Genomic DNA, 13,287 nt, shown 5'->3' with positions numbered 1-13,287 from the left:
AGATTTAAACAGTTACGAGGAAAAAAGTAGTTAATAAAGCTGAGACTTTTCTTCTTGAATTTCACACTCAAGATTTTTTTCTCATGATTGTTAGGGGAAAACATGTATTTTGCTATTTAAAAACCCACAATTTCAATTATATCTTAAATTTGTGAGGACAAGGTTGCATAATATAAACTCAGAATAACGAAAAAGGATGGATGGATGGATGGATAGATGACAGACAGACAGACAGACAGACAGACAGACAGACAGACAGACAGATAGATAGATAGATAGATAGATAGATAGATAATGATCAAATCTTTCACTGGATGATGTGGTAGTAGTTGATGGCATTATGAATATTAGTGGCAGACCGGGGACACAGAGCTCCGACTAGGTGTGACTTTTGGCAGTGTTGGCTGGGAGATCATCCAATGGGCACCTGCTGCTGCTGCCACCAGCGTCTGTGCGCAGAGAACAAAAGGGGCCATTGAGCACATAACAGCTGTTGCACTGTTGCCTGCCTGAGGGCCCCCGGCCCCCAAGGTCTGTCTACTGGGGGAAGCCCCCTCCTCCTCTTCAATGTTGACCTCCATACAGCTCTTTCAAGAGACTGCATGGTAGCCATCCTGCTGCCACATTGTTAAATACAGAACAGTGACATGGGATTCACTATCAGCCTTGGTCAGGTTAAAGGGATAGTTCACCCAAAGTGGAAAATCTCACCACTCACTTGAAACAAAGTTTTCAGAGCATGTGAAAAATGTTAGAAACATGCAAACATTGACATCCATTATATTTGAATATCCGTAAATATTACGGATTTCTAACATTTTTCAGAATATCTTTGTGACACCTAAAGATTTGAAACTTTAGAGAGGAAAGGGTGATTAAATGTTTAGTTTTATGCAAACTATCCTTGTAAGAGCTTAGCATGATGGACCAAAGCTGCTTGGAGAATAAAATTAAGCTTCCAGCATCCATTTCTTCTGCAAAACCTTACTTCGTCTGCCACAAAACATATGGCGGATATCCGATGTTGCATATCAGCCTTTGCTGTAGAACAACAATGTACATATGTACTGTTTTGTTCAAATAATTGTAAGCAAATTCAGCAGTTTGCCATTTTTATTAACCGAAATGTTACAGCCAGAGCCCCGAAATTGCCTTAAGCAGATTCCAGTCACCAGCACAGCACCCAAAACACTGCCAGACCAAGGCAGCAGAGCGATTGTCAGTGTGCAATGTAATGAATTACCCTTGTCTCAGCAGCAGCTGTTGAGGAGCTCACAGACCTCAAGTCCAGCCGTCTGATCGTGACAGACAAAGCATCACACTGACATCTAGTGGATCATGTCCTGGGTCTCTCCCTAACACTCGTACTCAGGCTGCAAGCAGAGGGCACTGTGTTATGTAGATGCACGAGCGAGACAGCCATTACAGGCCCTGTTCACCATTTTGTGACGTTTCATAGATCTCATACATGATGCTGCAGTTCAGTGCATCTGCTGTTTTGGACTCATGTTGTGAAGCAGCCCATATTTTTTCCCAATCTGCATGGATTGCTTTTTGATAATCAGATCAGCTTAATGTAAGACTGCTCATAATGCAACCATTCCAGCTCCATTAACAGCCAAATTAGGCTGTTTCTGTACATGCATGTCAGATTAACAACTTGCTGGGGGTTTTCCAATAAACTGTAATGTGGTGCACTACAGGATGTAGCCTTGAAAGTGGATTGAATAGTTGTCATTAGTGTTTGTTTTATTAATGATGCATCTTTGCTTGCTCATGTGTCTTTTAATAAACTGCCAAATTTAATTTATTTTTATACACAACCATATATATTTACAAGTTGGCAGTGTATTCAATAACACATGAGCAAGTAAAAGATGCATTATTCTGTAGCTGCACATATTTTAGGAGAGATTGTGCAGTACTTAAACCATTTATCTCTTTAAAAAAATAAAACTCATGTCAAGTTTTTTAGAACAAAATTTTAATATACGTTGCTACTATCCTTAAAGCACTTTTACTGATCTGTCTTAAAGAGGTTTAATAAACTTAAAATCTAGGGATACAGTCTTTCAGTGACTTCTATCCCTTTGCTACATTGTACCTAGCATTAAATGGTGTTTAAATGTTTATAAAATAAATATAATTGAGGTGTTACAAAAAAAAAAAGTATAACACTAACAGACAAACGGACTATAACTATTTGTCAACTTCAAATGCTACTTGTTAAAATTAAACAATGTAAAATCCTTTCTGTGTGCTTAAAATTAAAAATCACAACTGTGATCCATGTTACAAAAGGTGACCATTTTATATTTCAATAAAACACAGTAAGGGTTAAGGTGTTGTGTAAAGAGTGGACTATACAGCTGTCAAGCATGTAGTGAACATGGGTGATTTCCATAAATACATATAAAGATTTCACTTCTTTGAAAATGCAGGTTAACTACATGCGTGACAGCTGTACAGTCCACCAATAACAACACCTGAACTCTTCCTGCATTTTATTGTAAATTAAGAACATTAGGGCTGTTCGATTGATTGAAAAGTAATCAAAATCAACATTCAAAACCTATAGTTGATCTAATTTTTCCAGGTCAATTTTTATCCAATTACTTTCTCTACATGTGGAGTCGCGCGACCCTGCTCTGTTGAGGCTGATTTATACTTCATTGGCTAGTGGTCAAGTAGGACGATGGACCCATTTTTGCGCCAGAGACTCCTTGAGACGTTGTATTTTCCATTACATTAAAATTGTTTACAATAAAATATTTGTTTACAGAACATGCAAGAAATGCACTGTTTGAAATATTATTTACGGGATATCCAAGAGTTATTTGATTTAGAAGAGATCCTGCTTATTTTATACCTTTAATATGAAAAAAAGATCTAAAATATATTTTCCAAAAGTGCAAGTTATTTTCATTGTTTTAATTTCAGTTGTTCAACACTGATTAAATATTATTTACAAGATATACAAGTGGTATTTTATTTAGAAGAAATACTGCTTATTTTCTACTTTTATTAAGAAAATATTATATTTAAATATAATAATTTATTTTGTTTCCAAAAGTGCAAGTTATTTATTTTCACCTTTTTTTTTTTTTTTTTTAAAGTGACTTTTGGTTTTAGGTAGTGTATGTTTTAATTTCAGTTGTTCCAACGCTAATGTTCAATAAATAATCATAGATATTAGAAAGTGTGTGTCCTACAATTATTTTAAAATCAAGTAATGCACCCTTCATTCAAACATCTCTCACTTGTAATATGTGTAACAGCTGATTTACTGTACAAAACTTGTCTGTGAAATATGAAAAAAATTGAATCGTTCATTAGGCATGAGTTCAAATGTTCAATTAATCGAGATTTTGATTTTAGGCTAAAACACCCAGCCCTAGATAACGTGCACCTTTTCTTAAAGCTGCTTTAGAATGACTATTGTGAATAGGGCTGTACAAATAAACTTGAATTTCAAAAATTCAATTATATAACAAACCAAAATGGTAAACGTTAAAAACTGTCTGAGACAGCAGCTTTATTTAAACATATGATATAGAGAAATGTAGCAGCATCTCATTTAAAAACAACCTATAAAAAAAAAAAGTGTACGGTCAAATTGGTTTACAAACACTCAGAAGTTGACCAGAGGAAAATCTTAAATATAAAAATCTGAGACCTAGCTTCTGAAGCTGGTGATTTCTCTGGTCTATTCTGGCAGTGGAGACTCGAGTCCCCATGACAACCTGTCAGGATTTTGCTGGTCCAAATGGCAACCTGAGCCACAGAGAGTCATGCCCGTGTTTGTGTCGGGGGGATCTCTATGGTCATCTTTCCATCTGCTCCAGACCCACCCTTTTTTAGCAGCAATCAGAGCCATAACAGCTTTGATATTTTGGCAGGTAGTCTATGTTTGAAAATTTAAAAAAGATTAAAATACTATACATTTGGACCATTAAAAGTATTTCCTTTTCTCAAGTCGCATAGAGCGAAAGAGATGAGGGGGGAAACAAAATGTATATAAAAAAAAAAAACAAAAAAAAAACAAACACATTTTTGGTCTCGAGTCTTATGCCAATGCTTGTGAATGCATCCTGTAATGCCACTGATTTTTTAAATCGGAGCTGAATTCATCAGTCAGCACTGCGTCCTATTCCATACATGAAGGAAGTCAAGAGATGGTGCTCTCTGGCTTCTCGCTGCTTGGTGGTGGCGTAAGCACTCCAGTGGGAACCGGAGACCTCTGACTGCTCTCAATGTCCACTAGCTGATAGGAGTGAACCTTTCCCTGAAACACAAAAAAAAAAAAAAAAAACGAAGAAAAATGAAATAAGAGGAATTGAAAGAAATGCGTTGTGACTCTGGGGCTAATTTATGCAAAAATTCTAAACTGAGAACCAGACAGACTACCAAAAGTTACAAAGTCTGTTAAACCTGACAACCCCCCAAAAACCAGTTAGGTTTATTTAAATATCAAAGTAAACATGCATGTGTGCATATGCAATCAAGTTATTATACAATTTTGGTCTCAGTCATAATTTCTTGAATTTTAGAGAGTACAAGTTCATTTATTTCTAACATTAATAACTTCTCATCCAAAGTGGCTTCTATCAAGGCTTGCGCACATTGGCATGATTTTCCCTGATAAAGTAGCAAAATGATTATTTTGATAAAGCAGTGCCTGAAAACAGTTCTGAATTGTCTATCACAAATGTCTTTGTGGTTACAAAGCATTTCCTTGTGCAACCAGGTTGTCACTTTGGTTATTTTGATAGAAAATGGCCGATTTTCAAGTGCTGCATAACATCACTGCATCAGCTGCATTTCGAGTTCCTTGATTACAAGAGTGCAGTTCATGGCTATATCAGGCTAGAAAATGTCAACTTTTCTTTTTTTCTTCAGCCTTAGTACACAATTCAACTACAGAAGACTCGAACTTTACAAAAATTATTCGAAACTTGTCATTTGGGTGAGATGCTAATGGTTCGATCCGATTCAATGATCTATGCTAAGCAAAATCAAACAGTGCCTCTGTCAGACCCGAAGCTTGGTTAAATAGATTTGGTTGAACTCTAGCAGACTTGTAAAATGAGCCTTTAAGGAATGTTCTTTTAAAAAGATATTTAGGCTTGAGGGAGACAAGGGTTCTAGCGATCCTAACAATTTTGGTTCCATATATATATATATATATATATATATATATATATATATATATATATATATATATATATCATTAAAATTTAAAATGTATTTCTTTTAGAGAGAGCTCTCTATCTATATCTATAATTCTACATTATTTCTGGAGAATATTATGAAAGGTGATATTCACCAATGTGATGTACGCTGCCATTTAGTTCATCTGCTATTTGAGTCCCATTGTAAAGCAACCCACCATTGCACACATTTTCTCCCCCAATCTGCATGGATTTTGGATAATCAGATCATCTTAAGATAAGACTGCTCATAATGCAACCATTCCAGCTCCATTAACAGCCAAATTAGGCTGCTTCTGAACATGCATGTCAGATTACACTTACTGGGGGTTTTCCAATAAACTGTAATGTGGGGCATGTTAAACATGTTAAGCATCTAAAGCTTTAAAATGCCACTTTTAAGTGGGCTATGCTTGACATGTGCATTATTTGTTCCCATTATATAGTTTGTTTTATACTTGCATGTCACTATTCTGAATGGTTACATTTAAAGCATTTGTTATGGATTGAGGGGAACAAAGACACACATTTATGTATGCAAACCAAGTAGTAACCCATTGTAACTTATTTCAAAATTAAATGAGACTTGTGCTACTCCTGCAACACCAGTGCTTTCAAAAAAAGTGCTGCATCCAGAAATTTAATGGAGTAAACCGCGGAGAAAAGGAAGTTACAGATAACTTTCAAACATTAAGTAAACGTACCAGCCATTCCAAGTAAGGCACATGTGTCTGGATATTGTGCATATCATCTGCTGCTATTCCTTTGAATGTCTTAAGGGCTGAGCTGCCTGCTTCACGAATAGACATGGCGAAAGGAACCATCCATCGTACACACTCCTCCAAATCACACCACTTCAGCCCTGAAATACATTAATAAAAGGTCACTTCTAAAGACCAATTCAATTCTGTCATATCTATGATATTGGGAACCCCAAAAAGAAATTTAAAATAGTAATAATAATAATAATAATAATAATAATAATAATAATAAAGTCAGTAGTATACCTGAAACTTTTATCACTAGCTCCAGAGAAGAAAAGTGGAAGAGTGCTGAAGCTGCAAGTAGGCTGTAAGAAAACTCCAGACTCCTTACATCCAGAATACACAGATCCAAGAGCTTAAAAAAATAAGACAATAAAAAAAAGATATAAAATCAATTTGTTGGTGATTTGAATAGCTATTTGATAACAGGTTACTTTATCCAACCAAAAAGTGTAAAAAAAATATCCCATTCATATTTCTATATAACTTTTTTAGAATTACAAATGGTTCTGCTGATTTACTTGCGCTTCATACCTCCTGAGATGTTAAGCCTAAAATAACTTGTTACAGCAGTTTTTCTGTTCTTCTTTGAATGAAGTTCTTCATTCCAAATGTGGTCAAACAACTGGTCTCTTACAGTTACTTTTAATAAAATGTCTAGATTAGCATGCATACAGAGTATTCTTAAAGGGACAGTTTACCCAAAGATGTGAATCATGTCATTCATTGTTTTCCTCTAAGTTGTTCCAAGGCCGTATGACTATAAAATATTTTTCAAAATGGCTTCTTTTTCAGTCTATATACAGAGTCAAACAGGTTTGGAACCACAATAGATTAGGACAAATTACAATAGTTTTGGGTACAATACCATAACTTCATAGGGTCAGTTTTTCCTGAAATCATTCCAAATGTGGTAAAACAACTTATCTTCTCATTCAAAAAAGCATGGTTTTGCTTAATTATATCTAGTACCTTGTAGTGAAAATGTCCGTATTAACGTGCATTAAGGGTTTTTAAAGGGACAGTTCCCCCAAAGATCTAAATTATGTCATTCATACATTTTCCTACAAACCTCTAAAACTATACAGTGTTTTTTTAAAATTGCTTCATTTGCTGTCCATATAAAAAGTTGATCCACAACAGAATTGGTGAGATTTGTTTTGGGTACAATACCCTAAATTCATAGGGTCCAATTATGTTTTGTGACTGCTTTGAGAAAGCCAAAGAAAACGGAACACTGCCAGGCCACTGGCAGGATACGACATGTGCAGAATATAAATTTAATTGAATCGCATCCTTATTCAGTAAATATAGTCGCACACCATATTGCGAATTTAATCCAATTAATTGTGCCATCCTACCTCTGCAATCTGCACAAATGTAGCCTGTGGGTACTGGGCCGTGAGAACCTCAGCAGTCTCCTTTAGATAGGCCATCTGCATATAGATGTTGAGCCAAGCAACCGGGGTTAAAGGACTCAAACTCCAGTTTAACTCCTAAACAACAAATGGAGTAAAGTCAAGTCCATTTCATCATATTACACAGGAGCTGCAGGTTTAGGCATGGTACTGAGGTTAACTGATATAAAGACAATATACCTTCATGATGATAATCTCCATGCTAAGAATGTCATCCTCTGTGCAGGCCCCATCAGTAACATAAGCAAACTGATGCACCTTAGGAGGGTAAATTTCCTTAAAAAAAAAAAAAAAAAAAAAAACAAACAGGTTTAAATTATCCTGCATTTTCCCTACAACAAGAACAACACTCATTCACTCACTATTACAGCCCTTATCAAAAGTTCAGGTTGAAGTGCAAGGGCATGTGAAAGCAAAACTTACTTCCATTTTGGCAGCTATAAAGAGACAGGAGATGCCTATAAGCTGTAGCGTTGTTTTCAGGACATTTTCTTGTGTGGCCATGAAGCGATCAAAGTAGTCCTGACCCAAATAAAATGTTTCTCTGTGTAACTTGTACACCTCACAAACCTGAAAGACAGCAGACAGAGGTCATTTAGTCAATTGTTTAACACTTTAGTACTAAATGAAATACCATAAAAAAAAATGCTAATCCAATCATGATTATTCATTTCCTGAAAGAGTCCTTTGGGTTCAAGCTAGGCATGGGCTGGTATAAGATTCTGACGGCATAATAACCTTGGATAAAAAGGATCACGGTTTCATGGTATTTTGGTTACTGCTCTAAAATATATTTGTTTGATATGTCTGGGTAAACATATGAAAAGAATATACCTCTTTGAACACAATATATTTTATTTTGAGAAACATTTAAAACATTTTGGAGCAGTAAACATGTCAGGCTGAATAATTCAAATGAATCATTGACTTTTACTTACTTCAGTAGTATCAAAAACACAGATTTCTAACTATTTAAAAAAAAAAACGGCACCTTTGGATATCTTTTCTACTGGAGTTACTGTTGTCCTAAAAAAAACTTAAACAATACAAAAAGAAATCTTACATCTATCATAGGAATGGCATAGCAGAAAATGTTTGCAGTTTTAAAACCTTTACTTGTCCAAACCACAGTATACCTTGAGAACGATTATCATCCCATGCCTAGTTTAAACCCCCCTCACCCCCATAAAGACTTATTTAATGCAAAGCTTATGTTATGTACACAGATCATGCGAGGATCATAACTGTACACAAATGAGACTTGTTACCTTGGTTTTGAAGTCATAGCTCAGTATGTTTTAGCACAACAAGGGATAAAATGCAAGATGGTTTGTTTTCCTTTTTTTTATGTTAGATTAACTATGACTTGGTCTTTAAGTAGAAAAGTCTTTTAATAGCCAAGCATCCTTCTCTGTACTACAGAGTATGATTGTCATAACTGCAAAATATGTATTAGTCTATTATTTTGCACTAAATAATATTGCTGCATGTCTGTTTGATGCATATGGCTTGAATGGAATTTACACATCATAAAAAGAGCAAGTTACTTCATATAAAAATTATATAATAATAAAAAAGGAAGAAAAAAGGAGATATGTGGAATATGATGAATTTTAGAATGCATCAACATGCTAATATAAAACTGCTACTCAGGCTTTCTACAGGTTTCAAGTCAAATTAAAGACTATAATGAAATTTCAGGCAAGGTAAAACGCTAAAAAAAAATAAATAAATAAATGGCCAAAATAAAACCTTAAAAAATAAAAACATTAAAAACAAATATTATTGTAAAGAAGACAATTAAACAATATTAATATGTAAATAGAGTCAAGTAATAAATGTTTCTTAAAACATCTATTGAAATATATTGTTAGTGATTGGGCAGGTATTGTCCCAATTGGGTATAGATTTAATTAGGAAAATTAAGACCCGTTTAAAATGATTTAAGACCTACAAAACAATATTTCAGTGGATTGAAAATGGGCTGTAAAAATTTGTTTTTTCGAAATTTAAGTCATTAAGACTTTAAGACCCTGCAGAAACCCTTTAGGGGTGAAACTTAATCTATTATAAAGCCTGTTGCAAGTTTAGAACTTTGGTCCTGTTATTTTCCCACAGAACCTTAATGAACTATCTTGGTCCAGTTGATCATTCAGACACAAACTCAAGTTTTAAATTTAATTAAAAAAAGAGGCCATTTTGTTTTCTAAGTGAAGTAGAAAGACACACAATGGATGCAATTATTGTGCGATTCATTTGGTAGAAAAGCTGAACTGAAAGCCCCCTAACCCAAACCAGAATGCATGCATGATTGTAGCTCTAGTGTGATGCAGCTTTCATAAGTGATGAGCATTTTTCTAAGAGCTAAAAGGCACGTGTATTTTAGACACTGAAAGGTATTTTAGTTGCAATTTCTGAAAACAAATATTGCAGACAAGGATGAATCTTTCATTACCCATCAGTGTTCTCGCACTCCATCAAATAGATTGCATTTTGGGATTTATTTGTAGGGATTTTCCTTTTACTGGCAGGAAACCTGACAACTTGGGAAATGCCTTTGTAAACAACTTGAGATTTAGACAAGAAAGGCTGAACTCGCAATGTCTCCACCCTTGTTAATGAGATTAGATTAGGACGTGTAAATGGTTAAACAACTATTACAAACCTCCATTAGCCAGTCCAGCAGAATCGCTCTCATTTTGGGTTGAAGATTTGGATGTCTCTCCATAACGCGTGTATCTCGCAGGTAAAGCTTGTCTTTTCCGAGCAGGTTGTTCCAAACTTCATCTTTGCTTGCCCAGCTATAGGAAACAGAATTAAAAGTTAGTATCCTCCAAACACAACCTAATGACATAAATCAAGTCTCCTTAGCCCCACACATACACATCAGGCTGAAGATCACTTCTTAATAATACATTTTACATGCCAACCCTTATAAATACCCCCTGAAGTAAGCCTTAAAGAATGTAAACAAAGATGACTAGTCAGACAAGATATCTTTTGTACAAGAAAAGTTCACAAGACTATCTAACATTGCTAAATGGCTTTTTGAAAGTAATAAATCTCACCAAAGAGCCGGAAGAGGGGTAGAGCGTGTGGGGGTAATGAAAATGCTTTCTGATGCATACTGCGTAAATCCCACGCTGCCAAAAGCAACCGGTTCCTCGACTTCATCAGGTGTGGGGATCCGCCTGCATGGGCTTGTGTAACCTGTGTCGGGATTCCAGCAGGCCTGAGCAGGAGGACAAGAAGAGAGGAGAGAACAAAAAAAGGTAAGTGCTCTAACGGATATAAACAAATCCAAAAGCCCGCCCTCTGCAACTATGGCAGGCTTCAATGCCATTTTGAATAGGACCATCCATGGCTCAAAAGCTTGTGATGTAAATTCAAACCATGAGATTAAACCTCATCACTTATGATCAAAAGTATGAGTGATTATTATCAGGCAACGTCATGCAGAGGACAAGCCCTTGAATTTTTTCATATTCTTGATTCTGCATTTTTTTTTTTTTTGCTAAGATTGAAAAAAATGTTAAAGTTACAATTCCTGATTGGTGTGCCTCAGCTGTTTAACAGTCTGACAATGCTAAAATCAAAACAAAGAATATAGTTCATATATACTACACTGACATTTTCAACTAGAACTTCTATGTTAGCTGCTTTGACACAAATCTACATTGTTAAGGCACTATATAAATAAGCATGAATTGAATATACTGAACATTAATCCTAGAGATCGATGCTTAAGTTTCTATGCGACTCCTTGTATAAAGAAAACAAATTGTGATAAAGTTAACACGATGGTTTCGGAGTACATTTGACTTCTTTAATATTACGGACGGATCTACATACCAGCACTAAAATCACTTTGTAAAGACTTGCATGACTGAAAATGTGAATGGAATTGGTTGCAACTCTTTTATTTTTAATTTATAAATTAGCCATTTCTATTAAGCAACACTTGTACGTGTTCGAGCTACAATGTCATTAGCTAATCTGCTTGTTAAGTGTGACGTCATGCAAAGCGGCTTCTGGGTCAAAGCACTCTATTTACCTGAATTGGGAGACTCATGAAATGGTAATAATAAACTTTTACAAAGCGATTTAATACTTTCGAAAATCACAATCGCAGTATATATGTCCATGCCTAATATCCGATGTCAGAAAGTGATTTTTTTTTTTAATTGTTACATTTTTGGTATTTGTTATGCAGCAAGCTTAGAGATTGTTGTGTACACTATGATTTTATATACAATTTACTTTAGTGTGTGATAGGAATAAAACGTGATCATAAACGAGTGATTTCTCCACTCAAATGAATGGCAGCTTGGACCCGGAAACAGTATTACATACGTCATCACTTAACAAGCAGATAGGCCATTTCACAATACAGTTTTATAACAAACACTAAACCACCAAGCGATTTGACATTGAAATTCTTAAATGCAGATTTGATCGGTGACACGATTTACATGACTAATGTCATCTTAAGCAAAATTATTTACAACTTTTACTTTTCATTTACTATATTCCCTTAACAGCAACTAAATCATTTAATTAAAGATTAACAGCTCTTCTTGAAAATGAAAAAAAGTTATTTTGATATTAGATTATATTCCTATCCAAGCTTCAAATGCACTGGTTAATCTATCAAACTTCAGCCCATCCTGGTGCACATGCACAATTATTAATACATACACATAAATAATACATACATCTAAAGTAAAAATTGGCTGAACTCCACTGACATGATATGATTGATTGGTGGTCTGATACACATATCCTTACCTGGGATGCACATTGTTTCTTTCTTGTCATCTCTGTTACCTCTTCATCTGGATCTTGTAAATGCTGTGAATGAAAACAAAAAAATTGAGTGATTAAAGACGTGCATTACGTTTATTTATAGAAAGTACACAAAGGTGCAAGTAGCTCCCTTACAATAGCCACGTCTGCTTTTCTCTTCCTGGGACGCACTGAAGTTGTTTTAGGAGCTTCATCTGTAGTGTTGATATGTTCTGTTTGTAGCCTGCATCGAAAAGTAACATATCTTTACATTTCCAGATTGGCCTGAAACTCTGTGCAAGTCACTAACTGGGCCAACTCGGCTGCAACTTTCCATGAACATCGATGGTCAAAACAGCCTTAAAAAGACACGAACTCGAAACTTACACTTTCTTGCTTGGCATGATATCCACGCGTGTAACCTCCTTGAATGTCGAGAGCCTAAAAAAACAAGTGTTACTTTATAAAAATGTCCGATTTGTAGAGTTTAATCCCAACCCCCCCTCATGTGTAAAGTCTTCACAAAGCGCTTTGGCGCGGGGAAGTACAGCTGGCCACAGTGTTTAGGAGGTCAAATCCACACGAAAACCTCAACATATTACTTCAAGAACACAGATATACGCACTCCACAGTCTATATTTTCCAATCAAACCAACCATACGCTAATATTAGCCTGGTATTTTTATTAAAACAGCACGTTTTCGTAGCTCTACCCAAGGGAGTCAGAAAATGGCCGAGCCAATCATTATTCCTCATTTCATTGAAGGCGCTCTCGCAGGAGCTCAAAGTTAAAAACTAAACTCTAGGCAATCCGACATCCCCAAAGTTGCCTTCTCAAAACCATTAAGTGTATATTACAAGTTTAATACTTCTTTTGTCGATCTTAAACAACCAATCGATTGTGCAACGCGCGTACCTTAACGTGATGCTCTCCGAAAATGACTTCTCTCCAAGGGTATCCTCGACTGCAAAAGTTAGTATGATGTTACACGAGGCATTATTTGGTAAAACTCCTCCAGTAGTCTGTAAGCAGGCAGCATATGGCCGGGATGTGATGTGTTCCGCAGTCCGCTCGTTCTGCGCTGGCGCCAGTATTTTTGCGCCTTGTCT

At 35.6% G+C, this 13,287-nt stretch overlaps 1 protein-coding gene across 1 annotated transcript; it reads right to left on the bottom strand.

The window, feature by feature from the left end:
* Positions 1–3,499: 3,499 nt before the first annotated feature.
* ccne1 (cyclin E1) lies at positions 3,500–13,247 on the bottom strand. Its single transcript, NM_130995.1, is given in 12 exon segments — positions 3,500–4,285; positions 5,915–6,072; positions 6,218–6,329; positions 7,336–7,470; positions 7,573–7,668; positions 7,816–7,962; positions 10,058–10,193; positions 10,461–10,624; positions 12,181–12,243; positions 12,334–12,421; positions 12,565–12,618; positions 13,094–13,247. Coding segments are annotated over 11 exon segments (1,233 nt in total). The 5' UTR covers positions 12,582–12,618; positions 13,094–13,247; the 3' UTR covers positions 3,500–4,168.
* Positions 13,248–13,287: the final 40 nt, after the last annotated feature.

Source organism: Danio rerio, chromosome 7 (assembly GCF_052040795.2).
Source record: "Danio rerio strain M-AB ecotype USA chromosome 7, GRCz13ab, whole genome shotgun sequence".
NCBI classification, from domain to species: Eukaryota; Metazoa; Chordata; class Actinopteri; order Cypriniformes; family Danionidae; genus Danio; species Danio rerio.
Note: the sequence above shows the minus strand (reverse complement) of the source record. Positions and strands in the feature narration are given on the sequence as shown.